Here is a 26,608-nt window from a genome sequence, read left to right as displayed (position 1 = left end):
GGCCAAAAGAGGCCCCAGGTCCCTTCCTGGTCCTTGCCCTCGTCCTCATTCCCGCCCCCCAAAGATGGCGTCTCACAGGCAGAATTCCAAAGTTTTATGTCAACTTTTGCAGAAATCACAGATGGGGAAGGAGGGAGGAAGAGACAGGGTGGGGCACAGGAGGAGAGAGAAGGCAGAGGCAACGGTCCTGGTAAACCCGGAACCCTCTCTCCAGCCCCGAACTCTCCCCCTCCCCACTTTAGGGCCTTCTGACCCCAGATATCTTGGGGAGGGGGTTGAAACAAAATCCACAGTAAGAAAATGCAGAAGACCAACAGACATAAAGCCTCCAAAGTTAGTTAAAAACAGGACCTCCTCCCCCGAGCCCCCCCCCCCCCAGTGGGCAGGGACATGGCAGCTCCAGCTGTCTGATAGCATTGGTCCCTTCTGGCCCTCCGGTTTTCCTTTGAGGGCAGTTTTCAGGGAGGGAGTATATATGGGTATGCAAGTGGGGAGGGCCTTCTCCGGTCCTAGTGCCTTGGTCCTGCCCTGTCTCTGGGCCTCTTTGCCCCATTTCCCCTTCCACTGCTCTGATCCAGAGGGGGAGGGGACAAACCTGGAGGGCTCTTGCCCTCCCTCCCTCCCCACCCCTGCAGAGAGTCTGTCCCCCCAACCCCCCCGCAATCATGCAGCCCTCCCACCCACCCCGCCCCCCACACTATATACACCCCCACCCCTGCACCCCTCCCCCGTTCCCAGCCGGGGCCCAGAGGTAGCAGGACAAGCAGGGGCCCCTGGAATGTTCGAAGTTGCAGGCGCAAAGTGCATTCCAATCCCCAGGTGTCACGGGCCTGAGTCATCCCCATCCTGCCCTGGCCTGAGCAGGGCAGGAGCCAGATAAGGAGGGGCCCCGCAATTCCCTCAAGGAGAAAAGAGACTGGCCCCAGGTCATATATTGAGTCTGAGGGCACTAGAAGCCAGAGCTCCTGGTTCCGGGCATGAGGGCTCTGTCCACCCCACCCAGAGAGGCGTCCACAGGTCAGGGAGTGGGAGAGGGACCAAGGACTCACAATAAGACAGGAGCAGGGCAGTCCCAGGAGCTGGGGAACTCGCCGGAGAAGGCAGCCCCAAGAGGGTTCCCCAAAACCCTGGGCTCTAAGGCTGGTGAGAATGAGGACATGACTCTTTAGAAGGGGGCCTTGGGGGAAGGAGTCTCTGGTCCCTTCAGGAGCCAACAGATACACTCTCTGAACGCGAATCCCCAGAAGACTGAGTGGGTGGCAGTAGGTTCTTGGGCTATGAAACAGAGCTGAGCTCCCTGGAGGTGGTGCGGGGCGGGGGGGGGGGGAGGGGGAGAGCAGAGCATGGAGGAGGGGCTGGAAGCTATGGCTTGGACACAAGGTGGTCAGGAGGCCTCCGTGGGCAGGGCGGCCTGGGAGCCCAAGCCTGGCAGTATTCTGAGGACAGGGAGATCTCCCTGCAAGGGAGCCTGGGGAGGAACGGGGAGGGGAGGGCGGCTCTGGGCAGTGCCCAGCTGCGGCAGTAGCTCTTCTGGTCAGGAATGCTGGGCAGGCTCCCTGGAGGAGGCTGTATTCCTAGGGGCCCAGGAGGAGGTGCTGTCTCTGGAGCTTGGCGTGAGAATCCCAGCCTGGAAGGAGAGGATGGAGGATATGGCAATATCCTTAGGAAGGGAGAAGGGAGAGGGCTCCCTGGAGGAGGATTTTCCCCAAGGGCGAGGGCAGAGCATTCCAGAGCTGGGGGAGGGGCCCTAGAAGCCAGGGGTGTGGCAGTAGCTACCCAGGCATGAGGACAGGGCTCCCTGGGATTGTATTGTGCCACCCCCACCCCAGGAGCCCTGGGTGTGGTCATAGATCCTTAGGATGGGCAGGGCAGGAGGGCTGCCCAGAGGTGGCAGCAGAGGCATCTTCTAGAAGCCCCGGATGTGGCAGTAGGCCTCCAGGCTAGCAAAGAGGATGTAGAGCAGCCAGAGGCCTAGGAAGAGGGCTGCAGTGGCCAGTTTGGGCCCTCGGGGCCCCCCCAGCTCGCCCCCGATGTGGGGCCGCCGGCGGTACAGCAGGACTGAGACGGCCACGAAAGCGAAGATGGTGAAGAGCGTGACGGAGAAGGCCAGGGCTCCGGCCTGCACCTCGAAGGCCCTGCCCTGGGCCGCCCAGTAGACAGCGGCCACCGACCAGGCTACGCCCAGGCCTAGGAAGACGTTCACCGCGTTCGATCCAGTCACGTTGCCAATGGAAGCGTCAGCGCACTGGTCCTGCAGGGCGGCCACCTTGCTGGCAAACGTGTCTGCCCCAGGAGGGGGGTGGAAAGAGGCTGTCAGGCCCCCCCAGGGAGCTCACAGCCGTCCCCCAGCCCTGCTCTCATCTCTTCCCTAGCCTCTCTCTTCTGCCTTCTGGGTCTCCCCATCTCCCCATTCCTCCATCTTCTTTCCCTCTGCCTCTGTCTCCCTCTGGGCATCTGCCTCTCAGTCTCCCCATCTCAGACTCTCAATTTCTCCCTCAGTCTGTCTCCCTCAATCCTTCCTTCTTCTTTCCTGGTCTTCTCCCCCCTCAGCTACTCTGTCTCTCAGTCTCTGCTTCCTTAAGTCCCTCCTCTCCCTATGTGTCTGTCTCAGTCTGTCTGCCTCCTTGGTTTCCTTCTCTCCCCTATCTCCCTCCATCCATGCCCCTCCCCTCTCATCCTCCTTGCTTTCTGCCTTAGTACCTGGGATGGATGTCCCAAGGGCCACAAAGACTACTGCATTGACAGAGTCCTTGAGGCCAACTGTGCAGCCAAAGTGGGAAGCCAGGTCACCGATGAGGGCAGTCAAGAGCCCAATGACCAAGATGGAGACTCCGAAGCAGGCCCAGCCATGGCAGTACTCGGTGGGGGGGACGCAAGCAAACAGCACCTTCCAGAAGACGGTCAGAAAGTGCATCACGTAGTCAAAGCAGGAGGGCAGCCGCTCCTCCCTTGTCCCATCCTCCTCCTCTTCCTCATCCCCTACACAACAGGACAAGCCTCATCAGAGGGCAGGGGTGGTGGGCTCCATCTTCTGGGTGTTCCTCACCTCATTGTCGGGGCTCTTCTCTTTTCTTTCTCCTAGATGTCATTTCTAAGACCATCTATTAGGCATCATTTTGTCCCGTCTCCATTACCTTATTGTTCTTAATCCCCATTGCCTGGTTTCTACTAAGTCTGGCTACTTTAATTTGTTTTAGACCCCTTTGTCTTTTTTCTGTCATCTCCACATCCCATCTCCTAACCCTAGTTTCCTTCTAATTGGAGATCAGGGATGACGATTTAGAAGAGGGTGACACTCAGGAACACTCCTACTCTCTGGTCCCCTGGGAAAGAGGGGCAACACTGCCATTCTGAAGTCTTCCTGGAGAACAGTGGGGAGGAGGACATGTTGGAAGGACAACTGTCCCTGATGCTACTGAGGCCAGCCTCGAGGTCTCACCCCAATAACTGAAACACAGTGGTGCCCAGCCCATCTCCAAGCTCCAGTCCTTGAGAAGCCTTCACTTCAATCCCTTCCCTCTCTATATCATTGTTGCCCCACCCCATCTGCCTGTACTCACAGAATGTCAGATGCCAGAGTAGCACACCACCAAGTCCAATTCCCTCATTTCAAAGAGAAAGAAACCAAGGCCCAGACACAAGTCTGGACTAAACCAAGATCCAAACATATTTGCCCAATATCGAACAGGGGCAGAGCTTTTGCTAGGCTCTAGGGATCCTGGACTCCCACCCCCTTCTCACTCTTTCTCTTTTCTGTTTTCTTTTCCTCCCTCTTTCCTGTCTTTATCTCCCCCATCTCCTTATTTTTCTGTCTCTCTGTTTCTTCTCTCTGTCTCTATCTCTCTGTCTCTGTCTGTTTCTCTGTCTGTCTGTCTGTCTCTCTCTCTTCTCTCCTGTTTCCTAATCTTGGGGCGGGGTGGAGGAAGTGGGGAGACAGGGCAAGTGGTACCTGCACTGACGGTGATGGCTTCTAGAAATTGTTCCCTCCAGGAATGGGTGCCAATTACCAGAGCCAGGTTTGTTTTCTTAATGAGCTTATCCACTGTGTTCTGAGGGAAAGGAGGCAGCACGTTGGTCCTATAGAACTCAAGTCTCCATCCCACTCCCCCCAGTTCCAGCTTCAACCAGAAGGGGAGTGACTATGGGAGCTCTCCATGGTACTGCTAGAGGGGCAGACACACTGGCAGCTTCCAGCTCCCCTGCCCCTTCATCTCCAGGACTCCCTGCTCTTTTACCCTGTGTCCCCAGGCTCCGCCCCAATGCATCCATCACCTTAAAGTCATAAGATTCTTCTATGATGACTTCAAGGCGACAGTTGTCACCCAGGACCGGCTTCCCCATCTCTGCAATTCTCCGGGCCTCCTCTTCTTCGGCAGTCAGCTTCCGGTCTCCATCCCCTATGGGACAGGTCGCAGGAAGGGATGGGGGATTCAGTTGCAGTATGAAGGATGAGGGTTAGATTCTGAGAAGGCATGGCTGCTTCAGGCCCCGGGGAGGGGTGAAGCTGAGCTGGCTGTCAGAGCCACAATAGCTCGGCCCCAGCCTCAGTCTTTCAGCTTGTTAAAACTTCTTCAATATTCCCTTCAGCTCCCTCAGGATGGTCCCCAAATATTCCATACTCCATTCTTTCTTCTCCCTCCTCTCCAACCTCTCCCAGCCTTTTCTGTCTTTCAGGACTTTTACTGGAATCTCTCCCTGCCCCTCCCCAAAGCTACAGAGCCCTCTCCCAATGGAGTTCCTCTGGCTTCCAAGAGCGAGTCTCACATTCAGCTCCTGAGTTCTCTCCAACTGGGAAGATTTTTGGAAAGTTAGGAAGGGAGAGGCCTCATTTCCCAGCCAGATGATATCATATCATATGCTAAGATTTCAAACCCTCCCCAGATCCTCACCTGAAGGAGAGCTCCAGATTGAGGCTGACCTCAAACCTCCCACAAAATAGCACATCTTCACCATTAGACCATATTCAACTCGAATCAGGACCCCTTCCTTAATCCAGATCAAATCTGAAACCTACCTTTAATATATGCATCTTAAATCTAAGCCTGACCTGAATGCCTTCTTCACAGCAGTATCAACCCTAACCCTAATCCTGACTCTAAAACTGATGCACCTCTCAAATCTAATGTTCAAAATCCTGTGATCCATGTTCAGATTAACTCTGAATATAGTTCCTTTTTTTGAGGCAATCAGAGTTAAGTGACTTGCCCAGGGTCACACAGCTAGTAAGCATCTGAGGCCAGATTTAAACTCATGTCCTCCTGATTACAGGGCCAGTGCTTTCTCCACTTCACCACCTACCTATCCCTTGAATATAATCTTAATCCTAACCATAAATCTGACCTCGATCCCTGACAGTAGCTGAGATGCCAACTAACTTTATCCTGAATCCTAAGGCAAACTTAATCTTAGTTCTAATCTTAAGTCAAAGTTTGACCCCAGAGTAAAACCTGGACTCAATCTACTCAATCTTAATCCTGACCCTGAAACTGACTCTAACTTTCAATCAATCAATCTGGTCACAAATCTTAAATCTAATTATGACCCTAACCCAATCCTGACCACATCTCAATTCTAAACCCAGCCCAACCTTATTTTTAAGGGCAATCTCACCTCCAAGAATCTGCAACAAAAAATCTCAGCCCCAATACTGCCTTTCCCCCAATCTCAGACCTTTGTAACTTGAGCCTACATACCCTGATTGAGCAAGAGGGCTGGAAGGAAAGACAAAGAGAGAGAGACAGAGAAAGACAGAGTGTTAATTGGGTCTCATCTGAGACAATCCTACTTTCTCAGACACCCTTCCCCTTTAACCCACTCTATTCTACTCTACCCAGGAGAGAACGGGGCTTTGGGTACTATCCATGGTTCTGATCAGGGGCTAGTGGCTCTACCCTTGTTTCTTTGGTCCTAGGGTCCCCTGTCCCTCTTCCTCTCAGATCCTCTTTCCCCTAAAGGCCACATCTATCCCCATTCATCCTTGATGCTCCTTGAAACCCCTGCCCACCCACACCTATGCCCACCGGCTTCTCCTATCCATCCTCCCAAATCTGATTCCTCTATGCCTTCCTTCATTCAGTTACTAAACTGAATCCTGTCATCTTCTGGCCCAGCCCCTTTGAGCCTCCCAAACCCCCCAAGACAAACCATAGCCACAGCCACCTGAGATCCCTCGCTTCAGCCACTGGGGTTGGCCCAGCTCGATAAAGAAGTTGTCTTTCTTCTCATACTCCTCGTCATCCACTATCTTCACCTGGAGAGTCTTCCTGGTTGGAAAAGGGAGAGAGACGAGGGAGGAATTCCTGCTGCCCATCCATGAGGGGCCTGAGTCCTCTCTTGGGGACTCTTTCCAAGCCCCTCGGGATTCCTCCTAAGCCCTCATAAGCCTGATTCTGATCCACCCCTTGACAGCTCCTGAGTTTCATGAGGGTTGATTGGACACTAATTGGTTTCTCCATCATCTCCATCACCATGAGAACTGGGCTCAGATTTGGGAAGGGGAAAAACAGGGAGAAAACTGCCTCACAGTCATAGACCCCAACACAAACACTCCAGTCACACAGCAGCATCACACACATGCAGAGCTTCACAACGAGCACAGACGTTGTGTCCAATTGCACATTACAGACACAAAGTCACAAAACACACAAAATAGACACATGGTGTCAGAAAACACTGACACCTCACTGTATAACACAAACAAAAACTGATACAACTACACTGACATCCAATCATGTAATACTGGCACTTAATCATACAACTGCTCAACACACAGTCACACACTAATAAAAGCTATGGAGGAAATAATGATGGACACGGTATCAGCAGATACCTAAAAGCTTCTGAATCCACATCCAAAACTTACTAGCTGTGTGACCCTAGCTGTGTGGTATAATGGAAAGCAAGCTGACCGTAGAATCAAAAGACCTGGCTTCAAATCCAGCCTTGATGAACTGACCATTTCGTGACCCTGGGCAAATCATTTAACACCTTACTTTCCCATTTGTAAAATGAGGGACTTGGACCGGATGACCTCTGAGGATCCTTCTAGCTCTATGTCTTTGATACTATGAAATTTTCTTTCCCTAAGCCTCGGTTTCCTCATCAATAAAGTGGGCACAGCACCTGTAGTCCCTAACTTACAGGGTTATTAGAAGGCTTAAATGATATAATGTCTATAAAAGTGCTTTGTGGACTTTAAAGCTTGATAGAAATAGGAGTTGTTATTGTTGTTGTTGTTATTGTTGCCAAGCATAGCCACACACCAACACTATCACACAACAAGCACACTGTAGACAACAGTGATACAGAGATAATACAGATACAGCCAAGCTTTCACCACAGGATCACAGCATCACACAACACACAGAACCATAGCACCATAAAACATGCAACCACACCACATACATCCAACAACATTTGTCATCAGAAATAGCACTTGCAGAATCACATAGCACAGGTATGCACTCCAATTTGGTTTAGTTCAATCCAATTCAACTGACATTTACTAAATGCCTACTGTGTCCAGGGTCCTGTGCTAAAGGAGACAAAGTTTAGATGTGACACAATCCATACAACTGTCATGACAGTTCACATGAGCCATGTGCATGAGCATGCACACACACACACACACACACACACACACACACACACCGCCCCACTCCAATATCCACCTTCCCATTTGTACCTTATCTTTCCCCTCCCATATATTTTAAACTCCTGTAGGTGGGAAGAAAAGCTACCCCAAGAAATCATTCTGAAGGACAGTCCTTAAGGGACTGTCCAAGGTGCTGAACCCAGATTTCTGAACCCGCTTGGATTCTCAGAACTAAAGGGGGGCTAATCTAATCCAACTCCCTCATTTTACAGAAGAGGAAACTGAGGTCAGAGAGGTAAAGGTGTTTGACCAAAGTCACATAGCTATTAAGGGTCGGCACAGGCCAAACCCAGGTCTCTGGATTCCCTCTTAGGCCTCTGTCACCTATTTCATATACCATGTTGGGCTTGTATTCTCTTTCTTATTCTCTCTCTCTCTCTCTCTCTCTCTCTCTCTCTCTCTCTCTCTCTCTCTCTCACACACACACACACACACACACACACACACACACACACACACAGAGCAGAGAGCAGAGAGCAGAGGCTCTCATACACCCAGGATGAATGAGGACAGGGAAGGGACAGGGTCATGAAACAGGAGGAAAGTGTGAGGTTTGACAAGATCTGGGCTTCCTGAGAATGACACTCCCTCAGTCTCCCTGTCTCCATAAGATTCTCCCTCTCTGTCTCTGAGCATCTATGTCTGTATCTCTCTCTTGGTGTCTCTCTCCACCTTGTCTGTGACACAGGAGCCCCGATGCACAGTGATTTTGGTGGGGGAGGATGGGGGATGAAGCTCTGTTGCCCAGATCTGTGAACAGAAGGCTCAGGCAGCAGCTGGGAGGGCTCCAGCTCCATCTCTGTCTTTGGAATGGAGGGTGGAGGGAGGGAAGGCAAGGGCTGGCAGCTTCCTCAGTGGCAGTGCGAGGGTGGAAAGTGATGGATGGAGTCTGTCTGAGTGTGCGTGATCATGTTCATGTGGGGTGGGGAGAGAAGAGAGAAAGAGAAAGAAGGAAAGAGAGAGAAGGAAAAAGAGATGAAGGGGAAAGATGGAAAGAGATGGAAGGAGAAAGAGAGAGAGGAAGGAGAAAGAGACAGGGAGAAAGAAAGGAGATGGGGAGAGAGGAAAAAGAGAAAGAAAAAGAGGGAAAGAGAGGGAAGGAGAAAGAGAGAGGAAGGAGGAAGAGAGAGGATGGAGAGAGAGAGGAAAGAGAAAAAAGAGGGAAAGAGAAGGAAGGAGAAGGAGAGACAGGGAGAAAAAAGGGAGAGGGAAGGAGGAAGAGAAAGGATGGGAGACAGGAAAGAGAGGGAAGGATAAAAAGAGATGGGGAGAAAGAGAGGGGAGGAGAGAAAGATGGGGGAAAGAGAAAGGGAGAGAATGAGGGAGAAAGAGAAAAGTAGGGAGAAAGAGATTGGGGGAAAGAGGAGAGAGGCTTACGCAAGAATTCTTCCCACATCTACGTGTCTGTCAGTGGGTCCTTGTCTCCATAGGTATCATCTGCATATTTCCATGTATATCTGATTTTCCTGTCTCAGAGTGTCTGTCTTCTTGTATCTCTTTCCTCACATATCTTCCTGGATCTAGGTCTCCCTTGGGCACTTATTTCTGCATCTCCCCATGTCTCTCTCTTTGCTGTCACCTGTCGGGCCTCATGTGTGTCCCTGTGTCTCACTCCATGTCTCTGCCTCTGGATCTCTCTCCACATCTGAACATGGAACTGTGCATTTTTGAGAGGCATACTGGAATACTGGACAGAGGGCTGCCCTAAAGTCAGGAAGACTTGGGTTCAAGTGTTGCCTTTGACACATTCTGACTGTTGAGTGATTTAAATTTTCAGTGATCTAGGCACCTAAGACTGTAAGTAAGTTACAGACGAGTTGCTGACCTAAATCAATGAAGGGAGTTTCCACACTGGGAATTCCCTCACATTGATGAAGGCACAGATTCAGACCAAATCTGTACATTTAGATTTGGGGGTTGTAGGGTGAGGGGAGAAGGGACCAGGCTCGGGGAATCTACCTCCATTCTAGCCTCCATCCCACCTGCTGCGCTAACAGCTCTGAAAACATTCTCTGCCCACCCAGGGCTTGGGCTTTTCTCTCCCACCGCCCTCCAGCCCTGGCCATCTGTGTCTTTCTGGGGTCCAATGCTTTCCTCAGTTCCTCCCCACTCCTCCCTGTTCTCCTCCATCTCAATTCTTCTGCCAACCCAGCCTGCAGTGAGTCACTCACTGGCCCCCTGTGGGGCCTATTGGCAAACATGGCTAATTAGGGGAGAGGATAGAGAGAGGGAAGAGAGATGAGGGCCCATCCCCAGCCAGAAAACTCTCCCTGCATGAGGATGACACATGGGGCCCTTTCTCCCCCCGCCAAGGACTCCTGTTCCACCCTTGGACCAAAGCCAGAACGTCTTTCTCTCTAGGCCTATTTCTGTTTTGAGTCTCTCTGAAAATTCCTTGGTGTCCCCTTCTCCCTAGGGACACAATCCCTCTGACCCCTAGGGATGAGCCACTCAGCCCTCCCCTCTGCCCTATCAGCTCACAGCCCCTCACATGGTCTCGTCGTCTCCAAACTCAAGCTCCCCGCAGGCATCCTCATAGTGGACACCCCCGCCACGAGCCGTGCCCTCCACCGTGCGATAGGGCAGGCGCACGGTGCCTCGGGCCCCAGAGCTGCGGATCACTCGGACATCCACAGTGCCCATGCACTCGCTGACATGCAACCGCCGGTCCTGGAAAGTGAAGATGCCCGCATGGTCGTCGTCCAGGATGGTGACCGTGGCAAGGGCAGGGGACACCAGCCGGCCCTTGGGTCTCCCACCGCCGTCAGGCTCGAACATGCCCTGGGCATCGCCAACCCGCAGATTCATCAGCCGCACAAAGAAGTGTTCATCTTCCTCAAAGATGTCATCATCTATGATGCCAATGCGTAGCTCCTTCTGGGTCTCACCAGGCTTGAAAACCAACGTGCCCTCACTTTAGGGGATTCATAGGGGGAAAAAAAACAGGAGTTATCATACAGCCTGGATCTTAGAATCTTCCTTTTAGAACCTTGGAGATGCTGTTCTAATCCCCTCCTTTTCCAAGTGAGGAAACCTTGGCCCAGAGAGAGGAAGGAATTTGCCCAAAGTCATATAGCTGGAGTTGAGGCAAAGCCAGGAGTCTTAACCTGGCTACCAAACACCCCACCCTAAAGTGCGTAGAAGTCTAGGGGAGACTGTGAAGGAGCAGCTCATGGCCCCACCCTCAGGGTCCCCTCCCCATCCCTCCAGTCTAGCTGGGGAGGAGAGGGGAGGAGACTCACAGCTCCCAGGTGTTAAAACAGAACATAGCTTACTCCTTTCCACCTCTGCATTTTCACTTCAGCAGAGTCTCCTTCTTGGATTGCCTTCCCAATTCCCTCCCCCAACTTCTCCGGTGACTGACTGGTGGAGTGGCCCTGGGTTCTCTCCTGGGGCTAGAGGGTTCCTTTCAGGGACTGGGAAGAAGCCCTTTCTCCCTAGTGAGATGGGAGGCTCCCTCCCCTTCTCCCAAGAATCACCCCAGGGCTCCCTTTGTTCAGCCACCCCCAAAGCTCATCTCAGGGCTGGGGATGGGGTGGGGGCCAGCAAAGTCACAGGAAATTGGAACTGATGATCCATGAAGGGCATCCTGTTTTAGTGGATAGAGAGCCAGTCTTTCAGTGGCAGAGCTTGTGTGGATCTGCTCTGGAGGAGAAAGTTCCCTCATTTTGGAGTGCCCCATAGCAATGAGGTCACAGCCTCAGTTCCTATCTTCATCCCTAATGAAAAGGGGGGGTGCTTCCTACTGGTGACTGATGCATAGTAATTAATTGATTTCCATTAACGAGGCAGCCATCAGGATAGTGGCTAGCTCTCAAAGTCAGGGAGAGATGGGTTCACATTCTGTCTCTCACACATCCTGGCTGTGTGGGCCTGAGCAAGTGAAGTCACCTCTCAGAGCCCCCACTCAGTAATCTGACATGAAGTTGAAGAGAAAGTGGTGATTTGTATTAGTGAAGGGTATTTCCTTACAAGAAACTTCCCACTTGGAAAAAAAAAAGTCTCCGATTTATGAAATAATCTGTCTTTTCAAGGAACTCGCTCCTCCTACCCTTCCCTACCCACCCCCAAACTTTTGCATTGGGCCAGGGTCCCTTGGGAACACAGGATCCTAGCTACAAAAATTCCACTTCCACCCTAAAAATATCTCTGTCACCACGACTCTTCTATTCTCCTCAGATAAATTTCTTCCCCCAGCCCCAGCTCCTAAATCAACCACCAGGAGCAGAGCCACAGTATATAGGAGCTGGTCAGCTCCAATGATGCTTAATGGCAGAACAAAAAATCTTAGGGTCCAGGGAGGCAGCAGGCTGGGGGTGGAGGCTGGGTGGCTGATGGGAGAGGAGGAGGGATCTCACCTGTATTCATAGTCCGAGCCAGCCTTGGCAGAACCATCCTCAGTGCGGTAGTCAACATAAAAGGTGCTATTTCCTTCCCCACCCTGGCAGGCGACAGAGAGCATGACAGAGCCGCAGTTCTCGAGACAGTGGTACAGACTGGGCTCAAAAAAGATATGGCTGGCCCCGTCCTCCTCTTCCTCATCGGGACCGTCAAGCAGGGCCGGCTTCCTGGAGGCGTCAGCCACGTGCTTCCGAAGCACGTTGCCGGCACCAGTCATGAGGCGTGTGGCCTGGATGCGGTAGAAGGCTCGGCTCTTTTGCTGGTGGAGAAGGGCATAGTAGTTGGCCATGCCCACCAGCTGGTCCAGGCCTTTGTCGGGGTGTTTCTGTTTCAGGTCTTTGAGAATCTGAATCACCTCCTTTCGGCTCTCGTCCAGCTCACGGTCTTCGGGGCTTGGCCCCGGCCCGATCCCAGCCTCTACGCGGTGATGATCCGGCCCCACGAAGGTGCCGTCCATCTCGATGCCCTTGGGGTAGTCACCCTCTGCCCCGATAATGACGCCACTTCGGGGGTCTGCCCTGTAACGCTTGTAGACATACTTGTAGAAAAGCAGGCGCTTGTCGGCCATCCAAGCGAAGACCACGCATACCGGGAAGAACACCAGAGTGAGCAGGGCTTCCCACACCTGGAGCAAAGCACAGCAGGGAAGGGACGGAGCGAGAAAGGGGGAATGGTTAAGAGAGAAGCTGAGCTTCCCCTCTTCTGTCTGGTGCTCCCATAAGCCAATGTCTCTGTGTCTGTCCCTCCTTCCCTTCTTCCCTCTCTCTCTCCCCCTCCCCATCTTTCCCTCCAGCTCAGTTTTTCATCACTCCCCATCTTCATCCATCTCTTTCCTCATCTCTATATATCTCCTCCTTCTCTGCCTCTGCCTCTCTAGTCCTCACTCTTCTTGATCTGTCTCTCTTCCTCCCTCCTCTCTGGTCTTATCTTTCCCTCGCTCCACATTTTTCCTTCTATTACTGTGTCTCACTCATTCTCAAAGATTTCTGTCTGTCTGTCTTCTTATCCCTTTGATAGCTTCCCAGCTCCGAGAGGACCCTCAACCTTAATCTGATGCCTCGCCCTTCTGCCTGGAGGGGTGAAAGTGGAAAGAAATAAAGATATTCCATTCGGATAAAATACACAGAAAAGAGAGATTTAGGAAGACAGGACTTTCCTTGCCCCCCCCAGCCCATAATCCTTTATAAAGAATTCTGCTGTCTCCTCCTCCCTTTCCCCCATAGTCCTGGAGGGGAGGGGAAGGAGGAGCTAACCATCTTTAAAAGTCTTAAAGCATTCTATAAATGGGAGCTATTATTTTTATGCTTATAAATGGCGGGCTTGGAATCTGGTGATTCTAGACCTACAGGTTTGGGGGTAGTGGTTAGAAGTGGTAGGGTCAGAAGGGAAGAGGGTAGTAGGGGACCCAGGCAGCAGGTTAAGGGTGAGGACAGAGACAGAAGGGGAGCTTACTTGGACCATACTGAGGGAGATATGAGAAGCATATAGTGTCAGAGTGGCAAGGGGAGGAAGCGGATTGGGATCTGGGTTTAGGCAAAGCAACCTTGGAGCAGTGAGGCAGAAGGGGCAGCCTGGATTTGGTGGAACATTACCTGGACAACACCAGGAGAGATAACAGCTAGAATGAGGTAGAGCCAGATGTAGGCAAAAATGCTCCAGGAGGCTGTGACAAAGAAGACCCTCAGATGCTTGATGCGTCGGCTCTCTCCAGGTGGGATAACATAGATGCAAACGGCAATGACCACAAACATGTTGAACGCGGCACTGCCCACTATGGTGCCCGGCCCCAGCTCCCCAGCCTGGAAGTTGTGGCCACACACCTCGATGACGGAGAGGAGGATCTCAGGGGCAGAGGAGCCCAGGGCCATGAGAGTCAGGTTGGAGACAGTCTCATTCCAGATGCGTACAGTGCCCACACTGGTTTCCCCATTGCTCTTGGTGACGGTGACCTCTTTCTCCTTGGATGTAATGACTTCGATGGAGGTCATAAAACGGTCAGCGATGATGGACACACCCAGGAACATGTAGACCATGGCCACAAAGTAGACCACAGCTCTGGCAGCTTTGTCTCCCAGTGATGGATCATCTGGCTCCCACACAGGCAGCAGGACACCAGGTTGACAGCGTGTAGAACCAGGGCAGCTGCTCTCCTGGCTTGTATTGGGACTTGAGGTCGGTGGGGGGGAAGCTGAGGCAGGGGTGTCCCCAGAGCAAGGGGCCACACCTGCCAGGAGGGCAGCCCCAGCCAGAGCTAGTGAGGGTGCCATGGAGAGACAGGGAAAGGAGTGCAGTATGAACCTGGTCTGTTGGGTAGAGATAAAGAAGGGCAGTCAGGTGAGAAGGTTATGGGAGGGCTGGGGGTGCTAGCAAAGACATGGGAATATTATCACAGATACATAAAGCAGCAAAGAGAGACAGAGATACACAGAGATGAAGAAAGACACACCCTCACAGAGACAGGGAAGAAAGTCAGAAAAAGGAGATAAATTCTACCCTCTGTCCTCCCAAGCCCATGGTCCTGAAGGAGGGAGGAAGTAGGGGAGGGGGGATGACAAGTATCTTCCCTGACCTCCTCACTTAGGGAATAGAATATGGCTCTGACTCAACTTGTCTCTCCTCACACACACACACACACACACACACACACACACTGGGGTTTCAGGTTCAAGGAAGATTCTCAAAAACAGAGGGAGAGCCACACAGAGAGATGAAGCAGAAATAGAATAAGAGAACCAGAAAAACTAGGTGGGGACAGACACATCTCGATGACCAAGGTAAAAACAAAAAAGAATAGGGAGCAAGACAGAGAGACCAGACAGAGAGAGTGGGGGAGACAGGGAGAAACAAAGAGACCAGAAGAGAGATGGAGAAAGGGAGGACCACAGAGACGAGGGCAGAGACCAAACAGATGGGGAGACACACAGGGAGAGACCAGATAGACAGACTGAGAGAGGTGGAGAAAGGGAGAGACACAGAGAAATCGGGAGTAGAGGCAAAGTGAGACAGACAGAAAAGAGACAGAGACCAGGAAGGGACAGGAAGACAGAGAGATGAGGCAGTGAGTGGAGAGATAGAAGGAGGCAGAATTCCTAGCTTGGAGCCCCCTTCTCCCTCCCCATGGTCCCACAAGATGGTGATTTGGGACCCTCTGGGCTAAGGGAATGGGGACAGTAACAGACATGGCACAACACATAAGAGACAGAAGCAGCTCCCACCTCCTCCCAGCTGTCATGGCAACCAATTTCTGACTATTAAAAGCTGGGGGGTGGGGGTGGGGGAAAGCAGGGAGGAGGGAGGCCAGGCCAAGACTAGGTGTCCCCTGAGCACTCAGAGACAGTGTGTCTGCTCCCTCTCCCCTCCCCTACCCTCCCCTGATCTCGGCTTCCTTCTTACTGAGTCATTGTTACCTCTGCTCCTGCAGCAGGAGGGAGGGTGGGCAGACTCATAGGAAGGACTTCCCAGTGGTAGGCCTGGGAGGTACCCCCTTGACCCCCACATCCAGTAACCACCTCTTAGCAGCCACCCAATTTCTAATGCTGGGAGGTATCAGCGTTTCTCTCTCCCTGACATTGACCTGAAACCTGATCAGGGCTTTGAGATCCTGGGCCTGATGAGCCTGGGTCACATAATCCCGAGGGGGCTGGATCTGTTCTCTTTGTCAGGGACATCTTAACTTTCTAGGGGCTGTGGGTAAGTCTTTCCCATAGTCTGACCCCCATCTTTCGCTGCTGGCTGGGCTGTGGGCCAGGATGGGTACAGGCAGGAAGTTTCCTCTTCCTTCCAGGTGCCTGCGCTTCTTTGGGCATATGCTTGTGTGTGTGTGTGTGTGTGTGTGTGTGTGTGTGTGTGACTGGCAAGCAGCTGTTCGATAATGTGTCCATGGCTTTGTACAAGGCACTGGGTCTTCTGCTTGTGAATGTGAAGAGCATAGCCCCTTCCAGTGAACACACACACACACACACACACACACACCCTGCCAACCACAGTCCATGCCCAACTCTGGGCATGTCACAACCACACAGCACCACACACACACACACACACACACACACACACACACACATTTCCTAGGCATGAATGCACAATCACACAGCTACATAACTGAAAACAGTTACAGAATACTAACATATAATCAACTACACATATGGATAGCCACATGCAACCATAAACTACATCACCAGGAAAACACATACACAGAGCCACATGTCTGAAATAGACACTTGGTCCCACCGTCACCTGGCTGAAACACAATCACAGAGACACACAGACACCACTTACATACACACATGTACACACACCCAACACAGTCATCTTCACTTTGCCCCCATCTTCTTGACCCCCTCTCCATGGACCTAATCTGGGACGAGGAGTTCGATTTCAGGAAGAACCATCTTAAGCAAACCCCTCAGGAAATAAACATTGGCCTCCAGGGACAGGGGAAAGGGTATGTTAATGAAAAGACACCCCCCCACACACACACACACACTAGTTTCCTCAGAACCCTCGTCTTCTATCTCTCTTCTTTTGGCAAGCCAGCCCCCCAAGGGAGGGGAGGATGGAGGTCAGAATACAGTCAGGACTCCTAGGGAGACCTGAGTATAGGGGGAGGGGGTGGCTAGGGGTTAAGCTAGAGAGACCGAGATGGGGTGGAGAAGAGGAAAGGATGGAAACCCTTCCATCTGACGATTGTGTGAGTTCAGGTAGTGGGAACAGTCATGGGGCCCCCTCTGATTTCAAACCCCTCCCTCCTGAAACCCGCCTCCGCAAGCGGGGGTGGAGATGAGTGTGTGGGCGGGATTTACCAGGCTCTGGGGGAAAGAAGAGGGGAGAGAGGGGAGAGGGAGAAGGGGATGGAGAGGGGGATGGAGAGAGAGAGAGAGAGAGAGAGAGAGAGAGAGAGAGAGAGAGAGAGAGAGAGAGAGAGAGAGATGAGAGGAGGGAATCAGGGACAGAAAGAGATTGAAGAGACCCGGAGAACACAGACAGGAGCAGCACAAAGAAACAGAAAGATGGAAAGGCATGAAGGTAAGGGACACATATACAGAAAAGAGACAGAGAGGACCATGGACAGGTACCACGAGCCAGAGAGGCCACAGATGCTCTATGCCCCGGAATCCTAAGAAATCATCCCCCACACCTCGCACCAAGGGTTAGAGGAGGAAAGATCTGGAACCCACATCTTCATCACCCAGCACAGACCTTCCTTCCCTTCCCAGGACAGACCACCTGGGGGCCTCCCTTCCCAGCACAGATCAGTTGAGGGCCCCCAGTTTCATTACAGACCAGTCTGTAAGATTTTATCTTCTTCATACAGACTAGTCTGTGGGACTCAATCTCCCATACATAGACTAGTCCTGGACACCACCCTCCTTCACCAGCACATACCAGTCTAGGGGCCTGGATCCCCCAACTGTGACCAATAATCTCCCTCCCATCCCACTCCCCAACCCCCCCTCTCCTTACCCAGCTTGGGGGCTCCTACCTGCTGGTTCTCGGGTCACAATGCTCCGCCAGAGAGTGAGACAGAGATAGGAAGCATGAGATGGGGGAGATTAAAAGAGGGGATGAGACATGGGAAGAGAGACAGATGGAGCCAGGGCCAGGGAGAGACCGAAAGAGAGAGAGAGAGAGAGAGAGAGCTGAGGAGAGGGAGGGGAGGGACGGAGAGGGAGGGGAGTGAGGGAAAGGAGGGGGAGAGGAGCAGGAAGAGGGACGGGAAAGGGGAGGAGAGCCAGGGAAGGAGGAGGAAGCTGGGAGGAAGACGGAGGAGGGAGAGGACCGAGCTGAGGGAGGCAGCTGGGAAAGGAGAAAGGAGGGGAAGAGGAGCAGGTGGGAGGGATCAGGGAGAGGGGAGAGGAGGGAGGAGAGGGGAAAGAGGAGGGAAAGCCTTGGGGTGGAGGGCCTGGGGAGGAAGAAAGGCGAGTGAGGTGGGTCGCTGGGAGAGGAAGGTAGGGAGGGCTTTGGGGGTGGGGTGGGCAGGGACGGGGAGGACCTATGGAGGTAGGCAGCCCAGAGAGGAGAGAGCAGAGATAAGGGATGACAGAGGAGGTGTGAGAGATCCTGGAGAAAAGGAAAAGGGGAGAGGAGGAGGGGCCAGGAGGGAGGAGAAAGGATCAGAGACCCTCCTTTGTCTAGGGTGGGTGGGGTATAGATTCATATTCAGCACCAGGGAGAGGGAGCCAGGGAGCTGAGGGGAGGTGGGGAGAATTCAGAGTGGGAGTTCCAGACTCAAACCCAAGCTCACACAAACTCAGATACAATCCCAGGTTCACCAAAAACACACAGAGTGCCAGGTTCACACAAGCTCACACACAATGCCAGGTTCACACAAGCTCAGACTCACAATTCCAGGTTCACACACTGACACAGTCCGGGTTCATATGATCTCAGAGCCACACACACAGTCCCCAGCTCAGATACAAATCGGTTGCTTTTCTCACCAGTCAGTTGAACAGCCAGACTCCCTCCGTCCTAAAGGCCCCTCCCCATCAGGCCCCAGCCTCCTTCCTCTGGGTCAGGGAAAGAAAATAGGAGAGGCAGGCATGCCAGAGGGGTTGTGCCAGCTCTGGCCCCAGACTACCCCCTGGCACAGGCTGACTGCTGCTCCTTCCCACGACCCAAATCTGGCTGGGTCTGTACTCTTGGGGTGGGGGGGCCTCTAAAAGCATTGTCCCATCCCCCAGGACCAAGCTTCTCCTAACCACAGGGAGTAGGTGCGAGGAGGAGAAATTATAGTATCCTCCAAGGCTGAGGCCACAGAAGCAGAGACACCATAAGCCAAGAATCTGGGGACTTGTTCTCCCTTCAGCCTCACCATCTCATACACCAGGGGACCCTCTGTTCTGGCTCCCGTTTCCTTGGGCAGGAGAAGAGTGACGGTCAGGGCAGAAAAAGTCAAGAGAAGGGGGGGGGGATAAGGACCCCAGCCCCATAACCTCATTCCAGTCCCTGGCCACCTCAAGCCTTCCCCCACCCCAGTCCCTCTCCTCTGGGTAAGGGTGGTCAGCCAGCTGGGACTGCGAGGCACCCCCCCACCCAAGCTCCAAGGGTGGCCTGAGACCCAAGAGCCTGAAGCAAGCCTCCAACCCTGGAGGGGGTAGGGAGTATTCACTGGCTCTCTCTAGCCTCCAGGGTGAAATTCAACCTCCACAGCAAACATTTAGAGCCCTCCCTAATGTGTGTTGACTTGTTTGCCATCATTAAAGGAAATGTGTTGATTAGAAGGATAGTTCCTTCTCTGACAGTGATTGAAAAACAAACAAACCAGGCCCAGAAGAGACACCTGGTCTTCAGCACCCTTGTGTGCAAGCCTGGAATCCTTGCCTTGCTGAAAAGATGCTGGTAGCCGAGCAGACCCAGTGGAGGTTCCATGTTGGTGAAGGCATCTAACAGATCGCTTTCCTCCTTATGATATGCACTTCTTGGTGCCTTTACACCAAGAAAGAAATGGACAGAAGAGCTGTGGGGCTGACCAGCAATGACTGGCTTGGAGGTCCCTGGAATCATTGTTATCACACCACCTTGGTGATGATGGTGCCCAATCCTTCCCTCTCACATTGGACTTTTTTTTTAAGGCAATTAGAGTTAAGTGACTTGCCCAGGGTCACACAGCTAGTGTCAAGTGTTTGGTCTGAGGCCAGATTTGAACTCAGGGCCTCCTGACTTCAGGGCTGGTGCTCTATCCACCACGCCACCTAGCTGCCCCCACATTGGACTTTCTTGAAGCAGACATTTAAAGCTCTCCCTAACCTGGCTCCCCTCCCACACCAGCCATCCTGGACAGTCAGGGTCACCCTCCACACACCGGCCTTCCAGGATAGCCGGGCTCCCATGTGAGTCTTCGAATGAGTCCATAGAAGAAAGTTCTGGGTCCTCACCTCCAACTGGGAATCCTAAGCTCCCTTTGAGGTGCGTCCCACACCCATTTCCAGGCCCCATTTAACCCTTACTGACCTCCTGAAACGACCGCATTCTTTTATTTCCCTGACCTGTGTACTGTGCGCCAGGACAGATGAAGAGGTCTTAAGAGATCATCCAAACCAACTCCTTTATTTTGCAGAGCAGGGAAACTGAGGCTCAGACAGTGTAAGTGACAGAGCAAGGTCTCGAACCCTGGTGCTCTGACCTTGAAACCAGCGCACTAAGGTGTGGAGAGCTGGTCAGGGGAGCAAGGATGGGGCCGACGTCCAGACAAGGAGGAGGAGCCAGTGTGGGCAGTGAGCTCCTGACCACGGCTTGGCAGGCGGGTTCCGTCCTCCTCAACGTCACTTCTGGGGCCCTTCTGAGCTGGTCTCCTCATCCCCAGGCTGCAAAGAGACTGGACCCATTCCCTCACTTCCCCAGAGGCATTACCTCCACCCCACCCCGCGCCCCTTTGTGTGTGTGTGTGTGTGTGTGTGTGTGTGTGTGTGTGTGGACTGGGAGGATCACCCCCACTTTACAGACTGTCCCAGGTCCCAGATTAGATCGGGCTCCTACACTGAACTCGAACCCAGATCGTCTGAAAGGCAATGACACTGTGGGGCTGGGAGGGACAGCCTCTTCTCAGGCTTATCATCTGACCTCCAAGATTTCCTCCCACCCCACTAGTGCAGAGGCCCCTGGGCATAACCCTCCCCCACGTCCTAACTTCTGGAGTGGAGGATGGATGGGCCACAGGGGAATGGATGAGGGGGTTCAAAGGCCGGAGTATTCAGCTGTCCTGGGCCCCTCTCCCAGTGCCTGTGGCTGTCGTCTGCGCTGCTGGGCCCTCTGCCGAAGCCTGGTCAGGACCAGTCGGGACGCCTGGGTTAGGCTGTGCTGCGGGTGAGATCAGAGCCAGGAGAACCAGGCTGAGATGGCAGCGTGAGGGAGAGCTCTCAGACCAGGATGCGTGGGATGGAGGTGACGCCGTGGTGGGAGGGCCCCAGGATCCCAATGGAGGTTAGATCAGAACACAAGAGATGGAGGACAGGACGGGCCAGAGGAGACCGTAGGGGAGGCCCAGAGGTCTAAGCAGCGGAGGAATGAAGGGAAGGCCAGTCTGGGGGGAGCCAGGAAGGGGTGGGTGGAGGGGACCAGGAGGAATGGGAGACAGGCCTGAAGGACTGACCCTGATGGGGGGCCAGCCAGATTACCTGGAGAATGTGCAGGCCCTTCAGGGAGACCACGGCGAGCTCCTGAAGGCCATCCCCAGTCAGATCCACATGTTCCATGGCCAGCAGGGGGCTGGCAAAACTGCGGTGCCACAGCAGGCAGAAGCCAGAATCGGCCTCAGCCTTGGGGGCCTCGCAGAACTTGTAACACAGCAGCTCCTGCAGGGAGCAAGAGGAAGCCTCAGGGGCCCTGCCCAGAGACTAGAGAGCCGGAGAAGCAGAGACAGAGCTAGCCAGAGACAGACACAGGGCTGGGACGCGGCCGACATGCCAGCGCCCTCTGCAGCCCGGGACGCTGTGGGTCGCCCTCTCCTCCTCAATTCTCCCATCTCTCTGGGTTTTTAGGACATTCTCTCTCTCTCCCTCATTCTCAGATCTCTCCCTCCCTCTCTCTCTCTCTCCACCCCACCCCCATGCCTGGTTCTTCTCCTCCCTCCCTAGCTGCTCCTTCTCTGTCTCCTTCGCTGGGTCCTCCTCCCAGTCACGCCCTCTGACCCTAGGTGTCCCTCAGGGCTCTGTCCTGGGCCCTCTTCTCTTGTCCCTCCATACAACTTCACTGGGTAACCATCAGCTCCCATGGATTTAATGACCATCTGTCTCTATGCTGATGATTCTCACATCTATCTTCCTGGCCCCAGTCTCTCTGCTGACCCCCAATCTCCTATCTCCAACTGCCTTTCAAACATCCCACATTGACCTCGTGATCTTTCCCCCCAAGCCTCCCCACCCCTTACTGCCCATCCCTCGGGCTCACAAACTAGCAGTCATCCTGGACTCCTCACTCTTTCCCCTCCCCTCATATCCAATATGTTGTTTTCACCCTTCTGCCATCTCTTGAATCCGCCCCCTTCCTCCCCCCCGCCCCGGCCCCGCTGCTACGGCCCCCACCCCTGTATAAATGCACCAGCTGCTGGGGCCTCTGCCAGCCTCAGGTCTGTCCCCACTCCAATCCCTCCTCATTTGGCCACCGAAGGGATTTCCTAAAATGCAGGTCTCATCACATCACCCTCTGCTCAGTAGACTCTGATGGCTCCCTATTGCCTTCAGGAGTAAATACAAAATGTTCTACTTGGCATTCGAAGCCCTTCCTAGCCTGCCCCCTCCCACCTTTCCAGCCTTCTCACACCTGACTTCCCCAGCACGTCCTCTCAATCCAGTGACATCGGCCTCCTGGCACTTCCCTCCTCACACCAAACACTCCATCACCTGAACCCATGAACCCTCTTTCCCTGGCTCCATCGTGCTGTGAGCTCCTTAAGAACACAGATTGGTTTTGTTTCTTTATATCTTCAGCATTTAGCACAGTGCCTGGCACAGAGCAGGTGCTCAATAAATGCTTGTTGATCAAACCACAATGAAAAGGATGAAAGTAACAGTATGTTGAGAAGTAAAAAGGTTAGACCAGCGTGGAGAGTCAGAGCTTAGACCAGAGTGGGGAAAAGTCAGAGGTTAGACCAGAGTGCAGAGTCAGAGGTTAGACCAGAGTGGAGAGGCAAGGGTTGGACTACATGGAAGGTCAGATCAGTACTTAAGAAACAAAGATGGGGGAGGCACGGAGGGGCAGAAGCACAGAGAGGTGAAAGGAGATGAGCAAAAGTAGAACGTGACAAGGCACACCTGGCCATAGGTGCCCAGCAGAATCTCAGGCTTCCCATCCAGGTCCACATCGGTGACAAGCCCACACAGGATGCTGTCAAACTGGTCACTCCCCGGCAGCAGCACTTGATCCTGAAGCCCATGGGACAGGACGTTCCTAGGGCCCCAGGGGCAAGAGGAGAAGGGCTAGACTTCAATCTAGGTAGGTCACCTTTCACCCATCCAAGAGCCGGGCAGATCTAAGCTCTGGGTCTGACATCCTGGTATTCAAACCAAGAAGCCAGGCTCCTCCCACTCCCATCACCTGTGGCCCAGACACCCTCTTCCCCTGGCCAAGACTGTGAGGCACTCATCCCTAATCGCTCCCTAGAGGCCTTGTCTCCAGGCCCGAAGCCCTTCCCCACCCCCTCAGAAGAATGAGGGGTCTCTCCTCCACCGGCCGGGAGGGAGGGGGTGTCAAGGGCATACACTATGCCCCGGCCCGGGTCCTCTCACCGATACACCACGGCGGGCTCCATCATACTGGCCACCAGGACGCTGTACTCCTCTGGGGGCGGGGGCAGCCCCTTGGCCTCTGGGGGAGGAAGGGGAGGGAGCTGGGAGAGGGCCTGGACCCTGCGACCACATCTCCCTCTAGTCTCCCTCACAATGGGAAGGTGAGGGTGAAGGCATCCAGGGTCGGCGGTCGTTAGGAATCGTGGGATCTGAGGAATCCAGAGATCAGAAGACAGAGAGATGCAGGTGGGGGTGGGGGGCTGGCCGATCGAGCAGTCCACATGCAGACAGCACCCCTCACCTTTCCCCTCCTCCCTGGGGGCTGGGGGGGTCCGCTGCAGGGGGAGGGAGGCTGAAGATGACGACGCGGGAGATGGGTCCATCCTGCTGGACCGTCCAGGTGTGCAGCACAGCTGGGAAGGCAGGAAAGGGGGAGGAGGGTTCAGAGCCGGCTCCAGCCCCTCCCTCCAATCCCCGCCCCCCATCCCAGGGGGCTTACTTCTGGTGGTCTGGTCCACGTGGGCAACGCGGACATATCCACTCTGGCAGCCGAAGGCCGTGAGTCGCCGGCCCGAGCCCGGGATGTTGGACACGTGGAGCCACAGAACGCTGGAGAGAGCCCCCAGCAGCCTCGTGAGCCCCGCCCTGAAGCCCCTGCTCAAGGACCCCTCCCACCCTGCCCTCTGTGCGGGCTCCGCTCCTACCTGCTGCTCAGGTCTGTGAGCTCAGGAAAGAGGTTCTCCACAGGCTGCTCCTCAAACTGGTGCAGACCCTCGTTCTAGGACGGGACAGCCTGGGCTGAGGGGCCGCTGGAGGGGGGGGAACCTGCTACACACACACACACACCCCACACGTGAACACACAACGCACACACACACTCACACACCAGGTAGACTATCTAGGCCCTCCCCATCCACTCGTCATCAGAGCCATCCCAACCCCGGGCCTCACCTCCTTATACAGGTGAATGGCAGGGTTGTTTCCACTGAGCAGAAACACTGTCTCCAGCTGCTCCCCAACCTGGACCCTGGAAGGAGAAAACCTCAGGGAAGGGCCCTAGAACAGGGGATGTCAGGGCTGGGAGGGCCTTAGAACAGGGGATGTCAGGGCTGGGAGGGATTTCAGAGATCATGAAACTTAGTCCTGGGGAAGGGCAATGCTCAAGGTCACACATGGAGGAAGCAGCAAAAGCTAGAACCTGAACCCAGGTCTCTGACTCTCTCCTCCAACCCATGCTGCTCAAAGAGGAGACAGTGGGGGGCGCAGGGCCCAGGGCTTACTCGGCATGGCCCAGCTGGAAAGGGGTGAACTGCAGCTCCAGGTTCAAGCAGCTCTCTGCAAGACGGGGGATGAAGGATGCAGAGGGGTCCGGATGTGATCCTGCCCATCCTGCACCTCCTCCCCCCAGCCCCCACCCCCCCAGCCCGAGCTCACGTGCAATGGAGTCCAGGTTATATTCTGATCCAGGCTCATAGTCACAGTAAATGTTGAGAAAGGGGCTGGCTTTGTCCCCGGAATCCTGCGAGAGAGGGGAGCATCCTTAGGACCACAGACGGAGGGGACGGAAGAAACACTTATTAAGTGCCTACCCTGCGCCAGGCACGGGCTACACCTTTTGCAGCTACAGTCTCATTTGACCTCAGGACCTTAAAACCTTAGGGTCTTGTGACCCAGGAATCATAGGGAGGGGAGGGAATGAGCATTTATTAGGCGCCAGCTGTGTGCCAGGGCCTGTGCTAAGCCCTTTGCAGCTATGATCTCGTTTGGTCCTCAAGACAATCCTGGGGGGGGGGGGAGAAGGGGCTTTTTTATAATCCTCACTTTACAGCAGAGGACAGAGGTGAAGTGACTTGCCCAAGGTCACACAGCTGGTCAGCACCTGAAGTCTTAGTATGCTAGGACCACCAAGTCTTGGGGTTGGGGCGAGAGCATGAAATGGGAGGGCCCAAGGAGAGGGGGGCCCCAGACCAGGAAGAAGTGTCTACAATGGCTTCCACTTCCGGCACTATCTCATTTGAAACTCCCAACCCTCCCTTACCAGCCCCATCGCACAGAGGAAGAAACTGAGTCGGGGGGGGGAGGGGTCCGGGCACCTTAATGAACGTGATCCCCACCACCAAGCCCTGCTTGGGGGGCGACTTGTTGAACGTGTCGATGGACACAATCTCAGCATCCACTGCAGGGCAGAAGAAAGGGAGGGAGGGGGCTGGTGTCTCCCTTCCCCCGCGGCACGCCGTTCAGACCCTGCCTCCCCCTTTGCGCTCTCCGGGCCTCAGTGTCCTCATCTGTAAAAGGAGGGGGTTGGGCTCCGCGGCCCCTAGGGTCGCTCCTGGCGTCCTTCGGCCCCACCCAGGAGTCGTCCAGCGCTGCCAGAAGACTGCTTGAGCCACACCACAGCCCATTTGACAGATGAGGAAACTGAGTCTGCGAGATGAAGTGGGCTGCCCGAGCGCCCGCGGTTCCACAGCTAGTAAACACTAAAGGCAGGATTTGAACTCCGGTCTTCTGTATCCCAGTCTGGGCATCCCAGCCACCACAAACCCTCACCTCTGGATGATGGGGAGCTCATTTCCTTTCCTTCTCCGCTCTCCATCCATCCAGTTTACCCCACTCCCTTCTCTCCCACCCTAACATCCTTTGACCCCCCCAGCCCCCTAAACCCGCTGGGGGGGGGGCGTGCCTCAATCCCCGCCAGGCTCGCGCATGCCTCCTCCCCAGCCCCGCCGTACACAAATGCTGCAAGCACAGGGAGAAGGGGAGGGGGAAGGAATGGGGGGGAAGAAAAGACGCTGTCCTTTACGCGCATGCGCGGGGCGGACCCGGGATGTAGTTGAACTGCAGCTCCTTGGCCACCGGGCGGATTTTCTGTCGGAGGTCCTGGTAGCGGAAGCCCAGCACCTTCCCTTTAAGAGTGGCAGCCAGCAGCTCCCCGCGGCCTTGGGCGCCGCGCGCCAGTCCGTACACGTTGCTCTGAGACGAGAAGCGCGTGAAGCTGTCCTCGCCCAGGGGACACAGCCCCGGATCGCCCGCCGCGCCCGCTAACATCGCCTCCGCGGGGTACCCGGAGCGACCAAACCGCCCCAGTTGCCCCGACGGCGGGACTGGCGCCGGCTGATGACGTCAGCGGAGGCAGCAACACCGCCCTCGACCAAGATGGCGGCCCCAGCCTCCCGTGACGGCGCCCACCGATGACGCAGGAGGTTCCTTCCTCCCCTCCCCGGGGCTCGGCCAGCAGGGACTGCCTAACCTTCCCCTCCCCCACCCCCACCCCGGCTTCCCTCACTCCTTGGTTTGGGGCAGGACGGAACAAAGGGGCGTGCTCGTGACA

General features: G+C 54.4%; 2 protein-coding genes across 2 annotated transcripts; both read right to left on the bottom strand.

The window, feature by feature from the left end:
• Positions 1–721: 721 nt before the first annotated feature.
• On the bottom strand, positions 722–18,013 carry SLC8A2 (solute carrier family 8 member A2). The gene is made up of 10 exons (XM_020978516.2): positions 17,538–18,013; positions 13,648–14,358; positions 12,013–12,680; positions 10,146–10,568; positions 6,160–6,263; positions 5,694–5,711; positions 4,273–4,397; positions 3,950–4,049; positions 2,701–2,979; positions 722–2,283 (listed from the first exon to the last, which is right to left on the bottom strand). The coding sequence occupies exons 2-10, from the start codon at positions 14,320–14,322 to the stop codon at positions 1,907–1,909; spliced, it is 2,769 nt and encodes a 922-aa protein (XP_020834175.1). The 5' UTR covers positions 14,323–14,358; positions 17,538–18,013; the 3' UTR covers positions 722–1,906.
• A 2,070-nt stretch (positions 18,014–20,083) lies between these two features.
• KPTN (kaptin, actin binding protein) lies at positions 20,084–26,473 on the bottom strand. Its single transcript, XM_078145828.1, has 13 exons — positions 26,100–26,473; positions 25,374–25,456; positions 24,715–24,799; positions 24,561–24,615; positions 24,232–24,307; positions 23,985–24,058; positions 23,780–23,889; positions 23,604–23,693; positions 23,411–23,427; positions 23,281–23,357; positions 22,807–22,942; positions 21,172–21,348; positions 20,084–20,854 (listed from the first exon to the last, which is right to left on the bottom strand). The coding sequence occupies exons 1-13, from the start codon at positions 26,323–26,325 to the stop codon at positions 20,732–20,734; spliced, it is 1,329 nt and encodes a 442-aa protein (XP_078001954.1). The 5' UTR covers positions 26,326–26,473; the 3' UTR covers positions 20,084–20,731.
• Between the last annotated feature and the right edge of the window lie 135 nt (positions 26,474–26,608).

The sequence above is a fragment of the Phascolarctos cinereus genome, unplaced genomic scaffold (assembly GCF_003287225.1).
Source record: "Phascolarctos cinereus isolate Bilbo 61053 unplaced genomic scaffold, phaCin_HiC Scaffold_726;HRSCAF=1367, whole genome shotgun sequence".
NCBI classification, from domain to species: Eukaryota; Metazoa; Chordata; class Mammalia; order Diprotodontia; family Phascolarctidae; genus Phascolarctos; species Phascolarctos cinereus.
This window is presented reverse-complemented; position numbering and strand designations above follow the sequence as displayed.

What these genes read in the sequence shown, in the direction of transcription:
- SLC8A2 (XM_020978516.2), bottom strand. Translation starts at nt 14,322, where the DNA reads ATGGCACCCTCACTAGCTCTGGCTGGGGCTGCCCTCCTGGCAGGTGTG. An exon ending in AGCCATCACCGTCAGTGCAG is followed by an intron (nt 2,980 to 3,949) that starts GTACCACTTGCC and finishes CCTGTTGTGTAG; the next exon opens with GGGATGAGGAAGAGGAGGAG. An exon ending in CCTTGGGACATCCATCCCAG is followed by an intron (nt 2,284 to 2,700) that starts GTACTAAGGCAG and finishes CTCCTGGGGCAG; the next exon opens with ACACGTTTGCCAGCAAGGTG.
- KPTN (XM_078145828.1), bottom strand. Translation starts at nt 26,325, where the DNA reads ATGTTAGCGGGCGCGGCGGGCGATCCGGGGCTGTGTCCCCTGGGCGAG. An exon ending in TGGGGATCACGTTCATTAAG is followed by an intron (nt 24,800 to 25,373) that starts GTGCCCGGACCC and finishes CCTCTCTCGCAG; the next exon opens with GATTCCGGGGACAAAGCCAG. An exon ending in TTCCAGCTGGGCCATGCCGA is followed by an intron (nt 24,308 to 24,560) that starts GTAAGCCCTGGG and finishes TTCTCCTTCCAG; the next exon opens with GGTCCAGGTTGGGGAGCAGC.